General features: G+C 41.1%; 1 protein-coding gene across 7 annotated transcripts in view; it reads right to left on the reverse strand.

Annotated features, from left to right (window-relative positions):
- The window catches only part of LOC124126013 (protein dopey-1-like), a 63,400-nt gene extending 41,523 nt beyond the window's left edge, over window positions 1–21,877 (reverse strand). For all 7 annotated transcript variants that reach the window (XM_048383713.1, XM_048383714.1, XM_048383709.1 and 4 more), the window contains exons 1-5: window positions 21,513–21,877; window positions 8,679–8,851; window positions 7,703–8,055; window positions 4,225–4,414; window positions 966–1,778 (exon numbers count right to left, since the gene is read on the reverse strand). In XM_048383713.1, the coding sequence (XP_048239670.1) occupies window positions 966–1,778; window positions 4,225–4,414; window positions 7,703–8,055; window positions 8,679–8,825 (1,503 nt within the window). In that variant the 5' untranslated portion in view covers window positions 8,826–8,851; window positions 21,513–21,877. The remainder of the gene's footprint in view (window positions 1–965; window positions 1,779–4,224; window positions 4,415–7,702; window positions 8,056–8,678; window positions 8,852–21,512) is intronic.
- Window positions 21,878–22,126: the final 249 nt, after the last annotated feature.

Genomic DNA, 22,126 nt, shown 5'->3' on the forward strand with positions numbered 1-22,126 from the left:
GTAGTGCTGTTATATTTGATTATTGAGAGCTTGACATTTGATTATTTACAGACCGCTGTCATATAGCTGGAATATTGCTGAATGCGGCTTTAAACAAACAAACCAAACCCGGGTACACAGAAATTGTTTAGGGTATTATGAATGTCAATGAAGAGGAAAGGGCAAACATTCTAAAATACAACTGCTTATGATGAAATGACATTCCGAGTTTGAACACTGTTGAAGATAGATAAAACATATTCTCTTGCTGGCAAACCTAACTTGCAAAGAGGGCACCTAAAACATCCCTGTGGTACACTAAAGCAAAAGAGGGGCGGTCGGGTAGCCTAGTGGTTAAAGCGTTAGCTCGTCACGCCGAAGACCCAGGTTCGATTCCCGACATGGGTAAAATGTGTGAAGCCCATTTCTGGTGTCCCCCGCCGTGATATTGCTGGAATATTGCTAAAAGCGGCGTAAAACCACACTCACTCACTCACTCACTAAAGTAAAAGAGCACAATCCATCCCTGTTATTCAGGTAATATTTCCATATTGAAAGCCTATACAACTCTAAATACCGATGGACACCCGGACTCAGTTTAAACTGTGTAAAGGTGCATGTTAAAAAACCCTGTTGTAATAAGACAAAAAAACACTATTCTTTCTGTTTATGTGATCATGGTGTGGAACATGATGAATAGTTTCCATTGTTACTGAAGAATCTTACAGAATCCTGCAATTGTAGCTAAGCATGTAAATAACCAAAGACGTTTCTGACATTTCATGAACTCAGATATTCAAATCTGTTATATCAATCATCATTCACAGTCAATAGCTATTTGTACTATGTCTTGCTTATCGCCACATTCAGCAATCTTCCAGCTTTATAACACTAACCATGGTAACATGGAAATAATCAAGCCTGGGCCGGACTATGATGACAAGCATAAGTTTCTGGGGAGTCCCCACGGCAATTGCCTGACTTACCAGCGAGACGATATCCAACAGAAACTCAACAATGCTGCACAGCTCTAGTAGAGACGGAGAGTCATTTGCTTCGTGGCTAGACGACACACTGGCCCGTAGAGCCATCTTTGTGGTATCACATGCACTTGTGAACATCCGTGACACAAAGTCCCATATAAAGTACGGCTCAAATGACCCGAACAGCAAGTTAGCAGTTTTGATCATTTCACTGCCTAGCTGGTCATCTTTGTCTGAACTCTCTCTGCTGACTTTGCCATTCTTCCGAGGTCTTGACGTATCACTCTGAACGGAGACTTCTGGAACGCCTTTACACTCCCGGAGCAAACACCTGAACACCGACAACAGAACACTTTCCAGGATGACTGGGCCTATCTCAGGTTTGTCCAACAAGCTGATGAGTATCCTGAATGGCTTCAATACAGAGGTCCTTGTGCCGGTGTGAAAGTCAAACCCATTAGTGTTGGTCAGCTTGCCCTTCAGTGCCTTCACTAACAGGTCCTTAGAGTACTGGTGAAAATATCCCAGATCTAATTCACTTGATGTAGAAGTGCTGTCAGACCGATGCAGTCGATTTGTCTCTGTTACCGCCACAGTGGCTCCGGTCGAGGAAGTCCCTAGCAACCAGCCGTACAGTCGTCGGTTGAGTGACATGTCGCGGCGGAGGACGACATTGATGGCCGACTTGACTATCTTGCTCATGTCTTCCTTGGTGAGCTGGGCGTTGTGCATGGGGAATGCCAGCAGCAAGAAGTCCAGAAGGATACGTTGCACTAGAACACTCATGTCCTGCAGGGAGCCGCAGATTGCCTTCACCTAGCAGCAGAGAGGAAGGCCTCAATATTAGCATCAATAGAATATTATCAATATAAATCCACCTTCCAACATAAGATGCTGTCATCATCAACCTCCACAATGTCTACCCCATCTCATCAGGTCTGCTCCATCTACCAACCATCAGGTCTACCCAACCTCAGGTCCACCCCATCTACCATCAATCAGGTCCATCCCATCTACCTATCATCAGGTCTACCTCATATACCATCTATCAGGTTTGCCCCATCTACCCACCATAAGGTCCACCCCATCTACCCACCATCGGGTCCACCCACCATCGGGTCTACCCCATCTACCCACCATAAGGTCCACCCCATCTACCCACCATCAGGTCTACCCCATCAACACACCATCAGGTCCACCCCATCTACACACTATCAGGTCTACCCCATCTACCCACCATAAGGTCCACCCCATCTACCCACCATAAGGTCCACCCCATCTACCCACCATCAGGTCCACCCCATCTACCCACCATCAGGTCTACCCCATCTACCCACTATCAGGTCCACCCCATCTACACACCATCAGGTCCACCCCATCTACACACTATCAGGTCCACCCCATCTGCCCACCATCAGGTTCACCCCATCTACCCACCATCAGGTCTACCCGATCTACCCACCATCAGGTCTACCCCATCTACACACCATTAGGTCTACCCCATCTACACACCATCAGGTCCACCCCATCTACCCACCATCAGGTCCACCCCATCTACACACCATCAGGTCCACCCCATCTACACACCATCAGGTCTACCCCTCCTACACACCATCAGGTCTACCCCATCTACCCACCATCAGGTCTACCCAATCTACCCACTATCAGGTCCACCCCATCTACACACCATCAGGTCTACCCCATCTACCCACTATCAGGTCCACCCCATCTACCCACCATAAGTCCATCCCATCTACACACCATCAGGTCCATCCCATCTACACACCATCAGGTAGACCCACTATAAGGTCCACCCCATCTACCCACCATCAGGTCCACCCCATCTACCCACCATCAGGTCCACCCCATCTACCCACAATCAGGTCCATCCCATCTACACACCATCAGGTCCACCCCATCTACACACCATCAGGTCCATCCCATCTACACACCATCAGGTCCACCCCATCTACCCACCATCAGGTCCACCCCATCTACCCACCATCAGGTCCACCCCATCTACCCACAATCAGGTCCATCCCATCTACACACTATCAGGTCCATCCCATCTACACACCATCAGGTCCATCCCATCTACACACCATCAGGTCCACCCCATCTACACACTATCAGGTCCACCCCATCTACCCACCATCAGGTCCACCCCATCTACCCACCATCAGGTCCACCCCATCTACCCGCCATCATGTCAATGCCATCTACACACCATCAGGTCTACCCAATCTACCCATCATCAAGTAGACCCACCATCAGGTCCACCCCATCTACCCACCATCAGGTCAATCCCATCTACACACCATCAGGTCTACCCACCATCAGGTCCACCCCATCTACCCACCATCAGGTCCACCCCATCTACACACCATCAGGTCCATCCCATCTACACACCATCAGGTAGACCCACTATCAGGTCCACTCCATCTACCCACCATCAGGTCCACCCCATCTACCCACCATCAGGTCTACCCCATCTACCCACCATCAGGTCCACCCCATCTACCAACTATCAGGTCCACCCCATCTACCCACCATCAGGTCCACCCCATCTACACACCATCAGGTCTACCCCATCTACCCACTATCAGGTCCACCCCATCTACCCACCATCAGGTCTACCCCATCTACCCACTATCAGGTCCACCCCATCTACCCACCATCAGGTCCACCCCATCTACCCACCCTACGTCCATCCCATCTACACACCATCAGGTCCATCCCATATACACACCATCAGGTCTTCACCATCTACCCACCATCAGGTCCACCCCATCTACCCACCATCAGGTCTACCCCATCTACCCACTATCAGGTCCACCCCATCTACCCACCATCAGGTTCACCCCATCTACCCACTATCAGGTTCACCCCATCTACCCACCATCAGGTCCATCCCATCTACACACCATCAGGTCTACCCCATCTACCCACTATCAGGTCCACCCCATCTACCCACTATCAGGTCCACCCCATCTACCCACCATCAGGTCTACCCCATCTACCCACCATCAGGTTCACCCCATCTACCCACCATCAGGTCTACCCCATCTACCCACTATCAGGTCCACCCCATCAACCCACCATCAGGTCTACCACATCTACCCACTATCAGGTCCACCCCATCTACCCACCATCAGGTCTACCCCATCTACCCACCATCAGGTCTACCCAATCTACCCACCAGGTCTACCCCATCTACCCACCATCAGGTCTACCCCATCTACCCATCATCAGGTCTACCCACCATCAGGTCTATCTCCAGGCCCATCATGTCCAGCTGATCCTCCATGGTCTGCTTCTTGTTGAAGTGGGACACGAGGAAGGTGATGGCTGGGAGTCTGACACTGGGGCAGGACAGGATGCACTCCCACAGGCAGGTGTAGAAGAAGCTGGGGACCGCTGCATCACAGAAGTCCTCCAACAGTACATTGGTCCTAAACACATCATACAGCCTTACATGAGATGAGTCCCAACAGCAATGCTTGGATCCACCCTTTACCATTGTTACAACTGTTTTCACTTCTCTACCTAGGGGGCTTTCTTATTTCCTGGGAACTGGTCAGTCATTAATAACAGGGTTGCAGTAATAAAATATCATCAAAAACACTTTTTCACCTACCATATTTTCTTGTGCACACTTTTTCCAAAAAACACAGCTGTGTAGAAGTGGGTGCGCATTATACAGGCCATGATGAGTTTTGATGTTTTTTCCCCCCCTCCAACCTAAAGACATTACCGCACGTTAACACCAGAAATACCATGTCAACAAATCCGTACTGAAGTACGCAAATTAATCATGTAATTACACTGTCTTGTTATAAAAAGTGTTCATTGTATATCTGGACTTATGACAGTAACACATTTCTTTAATTTTATTCAAAATTCCTTTTAATATTGTTTTAATTAATTTCGGCGAAATTGTATGTGATGCAAACAGAAGATCTCACAACTCATTGTTATTAACAGCAACCATGGTCAGATTGCCGCTATTGAAGCCTTGAAACAAACTTTAGTTGACAGAGAATGGATACATATATCATAAATGCCATACTTTGCCTCATTAAAAGTCATATTTGTTGTAGTTTGACGAATCTATGTCAACATGTAGTTCTCGCAATCACATGTGCGGGAGCGCAGGGGTTGAAAAATACCATTGCCCGACGCCCGTGCCAAGTAAGGTTTAGATGTCGGGCGTGTAATATACGTTTTCTAGCATGCCCGTGGACAAGTAGTGCACACAGAATGAACTGGGTCAAGTTTCACGCGAATGTAATCATGTGATCATGTTACGGTATTTGATTGGCTAATATTTTGTTAGTGTCCCAGACTGACAATGTAATTTGCATACAGCTACGCCAGTCAACCAATGGGATTAATACATTTCGATGTCAGGCAGGTCAACAACGAGAACCAGGCTTGTTTCATTGTTAAATCGTAGTAACACTTCCATATATGGCACATGTTTCTTGGAAATGAAATTTCTTGGAAATTGTAACGCGAGGTTGAAACATTTTCCGACGCTTCGTTAGGCCTAGCTTTGATGAAATATAATTTTGTCGAACTACAACAAACGGGACTTTTAACGAGTGAAAGTATGGCATTTATTTAATATGTGTTTCTTTTCGTTGTCAACTAAAGTTCATTCGAGGCGTCAATAGCGATAACCTGACCGTGGTTGCTGTAAATAACGGCGAGTTGTGCGATCTATCGACCCCTTTACGCACGATTTCGGCAAAATTGATCTAAACTGTATTGAATGAAATTTTAAATAAAATTAATAAAATATGCTACAAACATGTCAAGGTACAAACGTGATTTTTTTATAACCAGATAGTAATAATAGGATTTAATTGCGGAATTTGTTGATTGGTATTTCCGGTGATGCGTGCAGGTGGTAATGTTTTTGCGATGGGGAAATGACATCGTGTCAGTGACTTGAGTTTACTAAAAGTGTATATAAGTTTTGGGAACCATGTGTTACCGCACACAATAACCGAGTTAGCGGTATAATGAAGAGTGCAATAGCGAGGGATCACTGTAAGTAAATCTGTTGTTTCAAATAAGTAAGCTAGTAAAGGACAGAGTAGTCTCCCTTTGCCTCATTAGCACCCAGAGGGGTATCTGCAATAACAATTTATATTACCAGTACCGCACATAGTGTCATGTCTCAGCGGTCTATTTTAAGTTTCTTGGCGGTGGGGACGAACTTAAAAGGAAGGCAGAGGGAAATTCCGAAAGTTGTATATCGGCAAAGAATAAGAAGTATGATGAATGTAAACGAAAACGAACATTCATCGCTGGGTGGAAAGACCAGTTTCCTTGGGTTGCGTATGATGACACAGCGAAAGTCATGAAGTGCACCATTTGTTTCAAGTACCCAAACATACACGCTTGCAATCGTAAGAGAACGTTTATTGATGGATGTTCAAATTTCAGAATTTTATTCTCAGTTCTGCAGCAGTAACATTTTACTGAATTTATTAGCTTGATTTTGGGCTAGTACATTTTAAAATAGGGCAAGTGAGAATGTTGGTCATACTTGCCCTTGGTCAAGTAACATTTTAAATAATTTTTCAACCCCTGGAGCCTCAACAGTGACTGGTTAAATTTTTCTATGCGAAAATAATAACCGGCAGTCACAATCAGCTTCACCGAAGTGCTACACATATTATTTTAAATATATTTAATTAAAGCTGCCACTAAAATAACATGATATTGGAATATATTATTCCTGATAAAAAAATAGTTTCAGATACAATTTGTCCCGATCCTTGCATTAAGATCCTTTAAAGTTATATCATTGGGTAAGTTTTAACCAAATCACTGGTAGATTCCAAGAAAACGTGTGTACAGCTCATTGCTGTTTCCGGCTTAGTTTACAAGAAAATACGCAAGGTAATCTTCATCCCTGGATGTAAAACAATGCCAAGCAGAACAAAAAATACAGCTTAAACAGTAGAACAACATGTCTGGTGATTTTCTATCTCAAATTTCAAATTTGTACTGACCAAATTTCTTATCACCCGTTCGTTTACTGGAGGTCACTGAAAAGGGTGCAGTGTAATTTTTTTCGGCGCAAATATTCGAAAAAACATTTTTCCAAAATACTGAATTCGCAATCTATAATGAAAGGCAGCAGTCTCCAACATCCTCTACCTACATGGCCTTAGGGGCCATACATTTTTATTTTTTGTTTCACGGGCCTGCCACCCCTACCCCCTACTGTAAAGCAGCCAGTCGAAGAAACATAACATAGACCCTCTTATACAATAAAAAATGTAATATATGAATTCCATGCCGACATCACTATCAGTGACTCAAGAATGCAGCTGCAGCTTTAACCATGCAAACTACACGGCAGGGGTTCATATGAATAAATACATAATGATTGACATAGCTGGTTGTTTTTATTTTTATTTTTACAGACCTTGTGTGGAAAAGCTGGAATAAATCTGTGAAACGTAAAATTAAAAAAGTGTGTCCTAAATGTATTATGGAACGTTCAGCTTGAAGTGCTCAAAGATTCTCCATCATAAGCCAGTCCCTCCCACACTAGTAGCAACAGTAGTGGTAGTAAAGAGTACCACAGGTCATCTTCCCGAGGCAAGAGAGTTAAGCCTAGTTTGGCAAGGGTGGAAACTGGACTTTTATAGTCAGTTAACGCCCTTGCCTCAGGAAGATGACCACAGGTAAGCCTATTTGCCAGTCCCTCCCATACCTACCGGTCATAGTTCTCTGCCCCTTCGTCAAGGCCAGGCAGCAGTCCCAGCAGAAGGCCATTGAGGCCAGGTTTGATGTGCTTGCCCAGGGGCACAAAGTGTTTCTCGTACACAGTCAGCAACACCGGCTTGACACTCATGGCAGCGTGGCTGAGCAGCGGGAACATGCCAGCACTGTAGATGAACAGATCCACGGCCAAACGCTGCGTCCCAATACATTTGAAGATGATGTCGTATGTCTCAAGGGCCTTGAGGTGAACACCACTCGGCAGGGCAGGGTGTAGGCACTGAGCGAGACGTTTGCCAATTGTCACTTTCTTAGGAACAACTGGGTACTTCATATGTGCCAACAAGACCTGAAAATGTCAATGAGAAACTGAGTTGAGAAATAATGTAACTTTGAACAGAATTGTGGCTGTAATGACCGAGTCAACTTATTCTGGGAAGGCCCAAAGTGATGCAGATGTCAGAGATGTTTCAGATGCTTGTGCTTGAGTACATACTAAGGATCATAATCTTCACATTATGTGCTTGTTTGTTTGTTGTTGAACACCCCTTCAATAGTGTTCCAGCTATATGACAGTTAGGAGTGTAACCTTATATCGAACATTTGGTGTATCTTAATTGTTTCCTCTACAATTGTTTTAGTAGTAAACTTGAAAAGCTAATTACAACACATTTTACAATATTTGACAGACAAAAAGGCTGAATCAGGGGTGGTGGTTATCAAACCAGTAGCAGTAATTTATTTTAGCAAGTGTATAGTCTACAGAAAAAAAGCACTGTGTATCATATTGTTGTGTGAAAACTCATGATGCACCGATGTATCGTTTCACCCTTACATTCATTCATAAAATTCAACATTGGAAATTTTCTGTGTTCACGCATATTGTACCAATTCCAGCACTGACATCCATCAATTATGTGAGAAAATCTGCTACAGACAACTCAAGACCTCAATGGTACCATGTCTACTAACCTTGTTGAGTTTTCCGAGAGCGGAGATGAGGTCCGCCCACTCGCTGGTGTTCTCAAAGCTACGCAGAGCCTTCTCGACCTGGCTGATGTAGTTCCGGTACTTGGAGTCCGACAGGAGGTCGCACTCCTCGATCGTCAACATACTCATCTTGATGCTCTCTTTCCTCTCTAGCACTGAAACAAACAGTCGGCATTCAACAAACAGTCAGCATTTAACAGACAAAATTGAACCATGTCAACAAACAGTCCAGCATTAAACAAACTCAAATTCAAATCACAATCTGTGACTTTGGTTAATGATCAGGAGCCTCACTGGAGCTTAGTAAAATCTGTGTTACTCCGGTAAATAGTTGAAATATTAAGAAAATACTCTTTGTAAATGAACTTGATAAACCAATGCTAAGATAAAGTCAGCCGACACCTTGCCACACCTGGAACCACCTCTTTATAACGAAGTGTGCATCATGTTCAAGGTGGATAAAACCTTTCTCCACAAGTGAAGATAAAAAATTGACCGCTGACAATTCTTCAAAAATACAAATCATTGAAAATCTGTTATTTATCTGCTGACCAGACACAAATTTTGCCATATACACAATTTTTCAGTTTCACCCAACTTGACCGAAAGGCTGCAGATAACAACATCTTGTAAAAGAATGAACAAATAAAACATGAACAAAACACTAGGGGGTACAGCCCTCCTTTGTAAAACACACCTCAACACCTGAAGTTGTGCTACACCTCGCAGTGCTCAAAATTAAGCATGAAAGTCAAGAGGTCCTTGTCATAACCCTAACTTGTTTGTGTGTTTGTCCAACACTGCACTCATTAATATTCCAGTATGACAGCAGTCTGGAAAAAATCCAGTCTTGACCAGACAATCCAGGGATTGATATTGTTGGCAACAATCCATGCCGTCAGGGTACGATGACAGACAATCAACTGGGGACTTATTCTGATGGTCCCAAATTCTAAAGCAGCAAATCTCATGGACCCAGGACACTACTCCCAAGACCATTACATATTTAACATCTGTCTAGACAGGTGCAGCTACATTTCTCTGTGTTAAACATGAAAAGAGCATTGACCATGTTGAGATCGGAATACTTACAGTTAATCAAATTCCATCTGTCACTATACATAGTATTAGTTATTACGATATATAACACAGCAACGCGATAAACCGCAAAGGACAATGAAAAGCGAAGCATGGTTTATTTCACAATAAAACATTGTTCTATCGCGACGTCATTTCTGGAGATTCGAATATGCACTCACAACTTGATGTCATTTATTGGATGACGTTATTTTTGAGAGGGTAGTGTCTAGTGAGTTATTCCCCATAGATGTAGCTGGGCTACGCAGATAAACTCAGTGGCCAAACAATCCGAAAGTGGGCAAGATATGACAATCGGTATTGGGAGAAAAGGTACAGATAATTGACTTGAGGATTGTGTAAATATGCGAGAAATACAAAACAATCCACCTGTTTGTAAAATGGGCTTGTCCGACATATTTTAGGTCGGATTCTATTGAGGGAGTCACAATTATTAAAATTTGGGTAAATATTTTTAAAACATTTTTTCAACATCCTTAAATAGGCTGTACATAATGTTTATATCCCATATAAAAAATAACGACTCATGGTCGTTGTTTATCGTACAATAAAACACTGCAGGGAGAATAAACCATGAAGGGCGCATAATATATATTTGAAATAGGATATTATTATACATACATGACATGTGTGACATACATGGTATCGCCCTTGTTCATGGTATAAGATATTACTATATATATGCATGACGTGTGATATACATGGTAATGCCCTTGTTCATGGTATAAGATATTACTATATATGCATGACATGTGTGATATACATGGTAATGCCCTTGTTCATGGTATAAGATATTACTATATATGCATGACATGTGTGATATACATGGTATTGCCCTTGTTCATGGTATAAGATATTACTATATATATACATGATATGCATTACATACATGGTATAAGATACTACAAAAGGTACTGTATTGTCTCTATTAGACACTGGGTCTCCAGTACACACCAACCTCTAAATCATACACTGTCCAAAAAACTATGGGCCGGGCCTCTACTAAGATGCCATGTATCAGGATAACAGTTTCCTATTTTAAGTGTATGTACCCTGTGCATGACTGTAAATATTGGGATACTGTATGGTAGTCAGTTGGACCAGTGCCAGCAATAAACAGAATAAAAGACGTGTAAACAGCTTGCACAATATTAATAAATGCCTGGGCATCTAATAGAGGAAATATGGTACATGATATAAGTGCACAGGGGTTTCTGTTTAGCATCCTACACTGTGGCATGTGGCACGTGGTTCCAGATCTCAGAACAGGCGAGGTTAATCAGCATAGGTTGCAGGAAGCAAGTGGATGGGTGACTGAGTGCAAGCTTGACTCCTTGAGAGTTTCTAGGGCTTCAAGAGCACACTGATCCAGTGATGGGGTAATAACGGTGTAGCACTTTGAACACACCGATGTGTGGAATCTAGCACATTACGAACATGATCATCATCATCAGCAGCAGCAGCATCGTGTATCATTCAGCACATCTAATAATAAAATCTAATAACCTGGGAAATATAACACTGCCAGTATGGGGAACAATCCACTCACCATTTAGTTACAAATGACAGAAGACCAGATTATCCTGAACTACAGCGGCAATATGCTACACCCAAGATACACACTTCAAGCCTTGTTTGACAATGGTATAAGGATCTATACCGAAACGTCACCTTTACAGTCAATAAAGAAGTTGTTATCCATAAATTGTGTCAACTTTTGTCATCCATCAACTTCTAAGTAATGCTTTTCAAACAATTCACACTTTTCCAAATCATCATGTTTTCATCAGTGATACCAATAACAAATTGTTCATCTTGATCCTGCCATAGTTCTGTAAATCCTCCAACTGTACCAGGAATCACACACTCAGTGAGACTGTCGTCACATGTCAGCCATCAAGGAACTGCTTGTTTCATCACACTACTTGAACATCACCATGATCACTACAACACTTCCTGTTGATACACACAGCAGTCACATACTACACGTACAAAGACATTTGATTTATCATTACTTCTATGCTGACCCTAGATTTCACTTTTAACATTTCACATTCAACAGAAATAATAGTATCACAGGCATAGACCCATTGTATTACATTGTCACTGAACAGAAATATTGTTGTTTAATGTCGCACTCTGCAATATTCCAGCTATATGACGGTGATCTGTACATAATCGAGTGATTGACATCAGAGCATTGACCTACACAACTGGGATATGATGACACGCATCAACCAAGTCAGCGCGCCCAACCACCCGACCCCTTTATTGCCTCTTACGACCATCTTCCCTAGGCAAGAGAGTTCACTGACTTTAAAAGTCCAGTTTCCACCCTTGCGAACTAGGCTGGAATTCCTGGGCTCGGTCGTAGCGCCACCAGTGGCTATTACCAGTTATGTCCCTTCTAAGCCTCTCCTATGAACCAATCAGATTACACCTCTCGTATCAATTGCATTTTTTTCAAACAAAATGGCGGCACCCAGACAAGACAATCTGATCGATAATCAAGACCTATATTGTGATAAAATGAGTCTTACATTGCGAAGTGCATAAAATCCCGTAAGCACCTTGATTAAAAACATGAAAAGATTTAGAAAATATCTGTTGTCAACGAGTTGGCGGTGCACATGCTTTGCAAATCCTGCAAACGACCGATATCTGCTCGACAGTTTACGAACCTGATTTCGATTTCTTTGCGTGATTTTGATTAGACTATGCATAGACTCGTAAGTCCAGCCATAATCTAACTCCATAATACCAGCCTAGTTCGGCAAGGGTAAAACTGGACTTTTAAAATCACTTAACTCCCACTTAACATCTTGGGAAGATGCTTACGACAAGCATAGTAGGTCACTGAAGACCAGTTCCAACTGGGATCTTCACTGGTGTAGAGAATACAAACTGATACTGTTGCTTATTGTTTCCAGAATGTTTTTGCTTTAACAGTTAAACTGGTCATGTATTTTTTTTACCTAACCAACCACTTTAACAAAAAAAATAATGTTGCATTGATTTTGAGTCTCATTTTTGGCTAGGGGTCAGCAGTCATATTAATTTGGAGACGCATTAATTTCAAAATTTACAGTATTTTTTATTGATAAACATCCATTTTATTTAGAAATGTCAGGATAGCATTTAACACCAGATTGTGTTCCCTAGTCTTTCCGTGTTGACATCAGACTGATCGTCTTCACTCGGTAGATCTTCCTCACTGGTGTCAAGACTATTTTGACTAACAATGGTTTATAATGATATGGACGATTGTTATTTCATATCATAATTCATTTATACCATACACAGATGCTTGCATACATTTTGACATTGAGCTGCCAAACCACTGTAATAGGTACCAGTAGCCGACCTGCAGGCTAAGTGGAATCCATAGAAATTCTCAAAAATGGCCCGTTTTCACTTGCTCATAACTTTCTCATTTATGGATAAATAAAAATATGAAATATACTACAATAAAGATGTCCTTTTTCCTTTCATGTGGTGTGTGTTACTTGTTCATTGAGAAAGAAATGTATATCTGATAATAATTGGTACTGCACTACTTAACCTCATTATTTAGCGCCACGGGGCGCTCGCTTCAAGACATTTACTCCAACGGAAAATACACAGTCTTTTTCTTCACTCTCGCGCATTTCACACAGGCAACACAAAAATAAACTAAAAACAGTTAAGTAATCACCAGAGTTGGCACTTTATTTAGTACCAAATTCATACAATTTGTAAGCCATGAATATTTCCCAGGAAACAATTTGCTACACAATAGGAGACACTGACTGACTGACTGACTGAGTATGGTTTTACGCCGCTTTTAGCAATATCCCAGCAATATCACGGCGGGGGACACCAGAAATGGGCTTCACACATTGTACCCATGTCGGGAATCAAACCCGGGTCTTCGGCGTGACGAGCGAACGCTTTAACCACTAGGCTACCCGACCATCCCCAATAGGAGACACAAAGACTACACGTCACACCATGCTAATTACACAGATTCTAGACTTGAACAAGTCTGTAAGCAAAATAATATTCAACACAAAAGTTAAAAGGTACATTTTATTGTTGCTCTAAAAGACCTTTTTGTGTTGTCAGTCTATCTGACTTATCAACAAAACAAAATTAAGTGTTTGTTGTTTGTTTGTTGTTTAACACCGGACTCTGCAGTATTTCAGCTATATGACAGCGGTCTACAAAAATTATCAAGTCTGAACCAGACAATCCAGTGATTGATATCATGAGAATCTATCTATGCAACTGGGATACGATGACATGCAACCCAGTCAGCAAGCCTGACCACCCAATCCCGTCAGTCACCTCTTACGACAAGGACAGTTGCCCCTCACAGCAAGCATGGGTTGATGGAAGCATGGAAGATCAATTCTAAACCGGATCTTCACGGGTACACAATTAAGTGGAATGACATTGGTTTTTACTTCAGTATACCCTTGGAGCAAGGCTAGCAGAATTCCTGCAACATGGGTGACCCTGAACATGCTGAATGCAGGACTTTGAAAATGTCATTTATTTCCCAGTTTACTTTCTGCTCTTCAGTGAAGCAAACGCACACAAACAAACACATGCAGTAACACTAACAGGCCTTTCAGCTAGTTGACTAGGGTAAAGAAAATACAATAGGTGACAATAGGTGAGGTGAATAGGCGTTTAATGTCGCGTCAAAATAGTGATGTGTGTGTGTGTGCATGTTTTCATGGGTGTGCTTGTCCTAGGCCAGACTTATGCCAGTTTTCTAGAGCTAGCCCACTGAGATACCATGCCACAGTTTAACATGAATACCCCAGTACTAACTCAGAGCTCCTTAATGCCAAGTGCCAGGCAGGGTAACAACAAGTACCATCTCTTAACAATTTTTGTATGATGCACCCAGGGATCAAACCACTGACCCTCCGCTCTCAGGGGCGACCCTCTATGAACGGTTTCAGCTTTAGGATGAAAGGAGGCCTTGTCATCCTTGTGTGGAGATACCGCACATTTTGTGGGTGTTACAAATCACTAGATTATATATATGACCCAACCCCAAAACACACACAGAATCGCTAATGCTGATTTTGCTTTCAAAAACCCAAAGTGTCACTGGGCCTGTAAAAGCCAATCAGCAGCTGAGTGGGCATTATCAAACATCATCAGATCGAATTAACATGACAACAAAATCAGACACAGCAACATTAAATGATCAGTAGAGGACGTAATGTGTACGTGATGATTATGATGATGTCACACTATTGCTGTTGCAGTTGATTCGGAGCCAGGAATTTACTGGCCACAGAATATAATTTTACAAAGTCAAACTGACACAACTTTCATGACTATAGGTCAATATACAAAATTGTGGAGAAAATATATATATGAACCAGTTGTCATGGTTAAAGTCAGAGTATTCACTCGAATCTCTTGATTCCGGAAGCAGCATCAACAGATTCTCATGAATTCTCCATTACTTAGTCACCAATCCAAATACGACCAGCCCTCCATTGTGACCATCAAACACCCATTTATCATGTTTATCACCTACAAAAGCGATCAAGGGTACTGAGGACCTCTTCTCCATGATAAACTCACTGGCTATTTCCTGAGGAATGTAAAGTTAACATAAGTCTCCTACCCATCATGTTGTCAGCTGAGCATGTGTGTTATTCCTGACACCAGCAGCAGAGCTAGATGAGCAGCAAGGACACCTGTTGCCTGCCTGATGCTATGGAAAGCAGTGAACTAATGACTAGCTGTCTGTGTTTCGTGTAACTTAAACCATTATCAGTTCTGCATAATCATCATAACCCTGGAGAAAAATATGACATCTGGTGACCATAGTGACTACTGTGATCTGATAAAAGTTGCCATGGTAACAGATTGTTTTCTAACAACTGTAATGCTAATCACATTGTAAAGGAAAACTCAATAAGGTTTTCAGCTTCCCTTTGATGTACAACATGTACAAATACCATTGTATTATAATACAATATCAAGCATATAGTGTGAGCAGTGATGGTAGTTAATTCTTACATTTAGGTTAAAGGGCAAGTTCACACGGAAATGAACCTATTTTTCTTGTACTTTTTCCACATTAAAAGTGTTAACATAGAAGTGTCATAGATAAAAATATAAAAATATCACAATTAATTAACATATTTTTCGCATTAAAACGATTTATATTTTTCACATTTACCAAGTGTTCTATTTCCACAACAAAAACACCATGGCTTATGCCCCTTGCAATATGACGTCATTGGTGCCAATTGATAAACATTATGACGTCATCATGCTTTGTTAGAGCCGCTTCACGTGGTGTAGGTCCAGGTGTGTGATTCTAGCGTCTCAGATGCCAGCAAGCATAGTGTTATGCTGAGTCACCACTGCGCCGGAGTGTGTCGTAGGCCATGTTGTTTTACCGCAAACTGGTACTTGATATCTTTTGCGTTGAGAATAGACAGGGACCCAGTTGAATTGGCACCAATTACGTCATAATCTAAGGGGGATAACTCAGGCCTGTTTAGCTCGAAAAACGAAGGCCTCATAACGGCATATCATTTTCACACTATTGTGAGCTTCCTACGTTCACTGTGAAAAAAATGAGTGTATATTTTCAAACACAGATACTAATTAATTCTAAAATTGCGTTTTGTTTAGAAAAAGAAAGAAAGTGATTTTTGCGTGTACACTTCCCCTTTAAAGCATATCCTTGACTTTTTTTCAGAAGTGAGTGAGTGAGTGAGTGAGTGAGTGAGTGAGTGAGTGAGTGAGTGAGTGAGTGAGTGGGTGAGTGAGTGAGTGAGTGAGTGAGTGAGTGAGTGAGTGGGTTCCAGTATATTCCAGTTATATCACGGCGTGCCAGCTTAATGTGGGAGGAAAGCCCAAAGTGATGCAGGTCTCAGACGTTTACCACTTCTTTGAAACCCACGAGCACGAGTATGGTGCTGACAAACCTAGAAACATAATCGGGGCGAACTGGGATTTGAACCCACAATCATAGGTTTCTGGCGTGCCCAAGGGACGCAACTCTGCACAGCGAATCATGGCGCCTTAGAGGACTAGGCCCCCTGTGCCCCCAAGAAGAAGAAGAAGAAGAAACACTAAAACAGACCTGTAGGGATTTCAGGTAAGAAATTTGGTCACCAGCAACCTATGTTTGTTGGTGTTGTAAGAGGTGACAAAATATGGATCGGTTGGTCAGGCTCAGTCACTAGGTTAATTGCATGTCATCATGTTCCAAATGCGGGGACCGATGCTCATGATGTCATTCACTGGATTGTCTGGTCCAGACAGCTGTCATACAACTGGAATATTGCTGAGTATGGCATTACACAACAAACCGAACAACAGAAGCAAACTTTTCACTAACAAACTCCCACAAAACATAACTCCATTCCCAGTAGATGAGCATGATGAAAATATTTCAGGCAAACATTCACTCACTCACTCACTCACTCCAGAATGTAAACTGGAGTAAAACTGATACTGTCAAGTCTGATTCGGGGTGACTATTGCGATAAATATCCATAGTTTTCAGTGTATGTGGTGTATCATTTTAGATGGATTTTTGAGTTGAATTAAACCTTTGAACTGAACATGCTGAAGTTTCCTTTGAATGTGATAACCATAACAACAAATAAAAAGTAAAGTTTGAGATATGACTGATTTGGTTTTTTTTACCCTAATAATTTAAGAAAAAGAAACTTCCACACTACCATGTGTAAATTACTACCACTCATGATCAAAAGAAAAACAAATTTAAACAGCATTGCCTGTATTTTACTGATATGGTAAATACCATCAAAGCTACCAATATTCCTAACTGAAATCAATACCATTGATCGGAAACTGATTTAACAATCAATTTATTGACTTCAGGTGCTTACCAATAGCAATATATTGATATTTCAATTTATCATGACACCCCTACATTTGATCACATTACAAAATGCCGGCCCAGCCAGGGACCATTAGAGGTTTGGCAAATGAATGAAAATGACAAATATTCTGTAACTGCTTCAACATCTTAAAGACAAACATCCTTGATATTGTTTTTCACGTCTATTCACATCAACATATGCGACAAAAGAATAAACATGAGAATATGCCTTCCATATCAACATGATCAATGCAAAGGACATACATAAATAGTGTCTTGTGGTGTGATACTTTTGAAGTGAACTACATTTGTAACTAATATTATTAAAATAAGTTGTTAAAATGATGCTGTTTTGTAGTTCACAGTGTTTTAGATGTTTATATAAGGGTTCTAACTAAAGGGTTTGACAAGTAAATACCGTATTCGACGTAATAAGCGCCCCGCTCTAATAAGCGCCGATATTTGCTGATATATTGGCTAGTGAACAATCTCAATTAGCACCCCTTCCAATAGATCAATGTACACAAGACTTATTTATTCGTGTATAATACGCACTCGTGTGTTATATGCACCCTTAATTATGGGCAATTAAATTCGGAAAAAAATATATCTGTCGTGTATAATACGTACAGACGTTTCTTTTGTATCATTTCAGGCCGTCAGCATAAACCACGAAATTTACGATCTTTCAACTCTGTTCACCAAAATTTTATTCTAATAAGAGGCCCCTATTTCTAATTTTGAGAGCGCCCTAGGCGCTTATTACGTCGTATACGGTAAGCTCATAATTAAGTTTCCGAAATTAGCTTCATTGTATGCATGCTCAAAAAGCTTCATTGGGTATTTATGCTTGCTGTTTTTAAACATTTCAGTTTTTCATTAAATGCATGGGTTTCTGTAAGCAAGTTAATTGAAAGTTATTGGGTTTTGATTATTATTGGGGAGTATTTTATGCAAATATCTGTAGCTCTATATCCATATTGTTTTTTCTTAGTCAGGCTCAGAGAACCCTAATGACCAACAGCCCTGTTCCACAAAGTGTTTTCAGGGTTATCATTACCATGAGTAGTTGTTAAAGAATGGGAGTTACAATAGTCCAGCCACTCATGGTTAATTCTCCCTGCAGTGTCATTATGTACAGCATCTTTAAGGATGTTTATAAAATGTACAAGCTTTAAAAATATTTACCTGTATTTAAATAACGATGACTCCCTCAATAGAAGCCGACCTTGAGACTGTTGGACAATTCCATTTTATGAACAAGTGGACTAAGTTTGGTATTTCAAGGATATTCTCTTAATTTTCATGGCAATTATGTGTACCTTTTCAGCGTTAGAAACTGGCACTAGTCCTGTAGCCCTTGCCAAACTGCCCAATAGTTAAGGTATCCTAATGAGTACCGTTAGGAGAAAAATTGCCATTTTTAAGGGTTTTGCTATATGATATTATTATGAGGACTAGTGGACTAAATATATTAGTTTCTACTCCTGCTTTTCCCCTAATACAGATTGCCATATCTCACGCACTTTCGGATGCAATTGTTCGGCCATGGTGGTTTTCTGTGTTGCCCAGCTACATCTATGGGGAACAACTCACTAGACACTTCCCTCTAAAAAATATCATTGTCCAATTTACGACATCATCAAGTTGCGAGTGCATGATAGAACAATGTTTTATCACGAAATAAACGCAATGGCTTGCATGTTATATTTTGGTTCAAACAGAAGAACACGTTCTGGTGACACCACAGCTGGGATCAATCATAAAAAGTTTCAGGCTGCTTGTCAAATTTCATGATACATGAATTAGTAGCCACTGCTAACGTGTCGACACAATGTAAGTAGACAAACCGGGAGTGAATTCGTAGACACATATTTTCAGATTTGAAGTGAAAGCTAATAATCAATATTATCAATGATATTGTTGTTTTTCGTTCAAGAAGTATAAGTATATCAGAGCTGAGAGGGACAAGTGGATCATTCTGTAAGTGGTGAGACGAGCAGGGTTACAGAACTATTGCTTCTATAGGAGTCCACATTAATCAGTCGCAGATGTAACGTGTACGCGAGACGTATGTGAGACGGCAGTACTCTTTGAAGCGCTTGATACTGATTAATTCAATCCCTGAATAGCTAACTAAAATCAGATGCGACCATGTGCGCGCTATAACGGTTTGCAATAATTGTTCCTGGGTGATAACAAGAAAGAACGATCCAAATGTCCGATCATGTGATATACAATTTGGCCTTGTGGCACTGGAGAAATGCTTCGTCATAAACATGATTAATGCACCTTATTGTGGTTCAGCGCTATTCTTGCTGCACCCAGCGACACCTATCGGAGGAACGATAAAGAACAACCACACACAGTAAAATACAACCTCATATCCCTTATTTCCTGTTCCTGTTTTATATGCAGAAATTAAAATTACCTCACGTATTTTCTCATAAACTAAACTGGAAATAGCAATCAGCTCACATCTTCCTGTTTGTTTCAAAAGGTCAATAACGGTAATTTGACCGTGTTTTCTGAAAATAAAAATTTTCACTTCATGCACAATTTCTACACAGTTAACTGAATGAACTTGTGAATAGTGCAATAACAGGATTTCCAGTGCTACGGTGTTATGCTAATTTTCATCTTGTGATTACGCGATCTAGTTGAAGTGGCGCCGGCTCAATCTCAGCTCTTTATATTCAAATAGATAGGAGGGCCTATAAAATATAACTGGCAGAACTGGTTTACGAATTGGTTAGTGAGTAAGTTAAAATTGATCGCCGCACCAGCATTATTTCAGCCATATAGCGATGAGGGTTTGGTAGCAAATTCACCCACAGCCTCTTTAGGGTATGGGTTAGCTCTCTAAGGGTATGGGTTAGTCTTCCTAGGGCCTAAGGGGGTGTCTAAAAAGATTAACGTATCGTCAGATCATATATTTTCGGACATCATAGTTCATAAGTTTTCAGACAGCCATGTTTATAAAAATTACTCACGCTATAACACGGGATGTGGCATGATACAGACATTGTAAATCAAACACTCAAATGATGGCTTGTCTTTAAAATATAGCTGTCTTGTGATTAGTGGGAAACTATAAATGTTTCTTAAGCAAGGTAGACATGGTAGAGACAATTTATGGATAACAACTTCTTTATTTACTGTAAAAATGGTAAAGGCAACGTTTCGGTAAAGATCCTTATACAATTTTCAAGAAAACCCATAACACGGGGATAGTTACAGGTAGGTTTAGAAGTTGGTAAGGGAGCAGGGTGCTTTAATAGTAGAGCAAATACACTATGATATACTATTTGCTGTATAAGTTACAGCTTAATCAATGTTGACCTGTACCTCAATATCAGAGTTTGTTTGTTTAAAACCGCAGCTATATTCCAGATATATGATGGCGGTCTGTAAGTAATTTGAGTCTGGACCAGACAATCGAGTGATTGACATCATGAGCATCGATCCACGAAATTGGGATATGACGACATGCATCAATCAAGTAAGCGAGCCTGACCACCCGATCCTGTTAGTCGCCTCTTACGACAAGCATAGTCACCTTTATCGGAAAGCACGGGTTGCTGAAGATCTTCAGGGGTCCAACATCAGAGGGATGAGTTTACATGAACATGATGAATAGGCCTGTACAGGCGGACCGTGAGGAAGTCCCTTTAAACTAATTAAATAAACATGCAGTTTCAGTTCGATTAAATGATAAATACACACATATGTGACGTATCAGGGATACAAAACCCTGCAAATTTCAAGACCGAGTTGAAATCACGTAGCAGGTATCAATCATATGTTTTGATTTGCATATTTTATTATTTCAGTGACATTACCTGATTAGAGAGCTCCGTTGAAATGGAATGTCTTGCTCATTCTTCTTCCATCAAATGAATAGTTCTATTCTAGCTAGCATCACATTTCTGAGGTTCCATTTTCACCAAATATCTTTGCAAAGGGATTTAGTTTCCGTGATATAAATATCGTAAACAAGTCATATTTGACGCATAGCCACGAGTGAAAATCGAACCATTAATCACGCAGTCAAAAACATTAGGTTCGCACTCAAAGACATGTTGTTCGCCAAAACTTATTGATAACCTGCAGCTAAATAGCAACAGCCATAAACTTATATATGAAATGACTCTTTGAAAAATATGTCATTAAAAAGGAAACATATTGGTGATATTTTGCGTAGAAATATTTCTACCTAGGACGGGAGATATAAAGCGAAACGAATTATTCGCAATATCCAAATTGGCGAATTCATGAAACGAACGCGGAATGCTTATTATTACGTCTAATGCGTATTTTACGCCGCATTTAGCATTATTTAAGTAATTTCCTTTCTGGGAACACAAACAATGATTTTTTTGTTTGGTTTGTTGTTTAATCAACCAAGTCAGCGAGCCTGACCACCCGATCCCGTTAGTCGCCTTTTACGACAAGC

This window comes from Haliotis rufescens, unplaced genomic scaffold, assembly GCF_023055435.1.
Source record: "Haliotis rufescens isolate VD_foot unplaced genomic scaffold, xgHalRufe1.0.p SCAF_5, whole genome shotgun sequence".
Taxonomy (NCBI): Eukaryota; Metazoa; Mollusca; class Gastropoda; order Lepetellida; family Haliotidae; genus Haliotis; species Haliotis rufescens.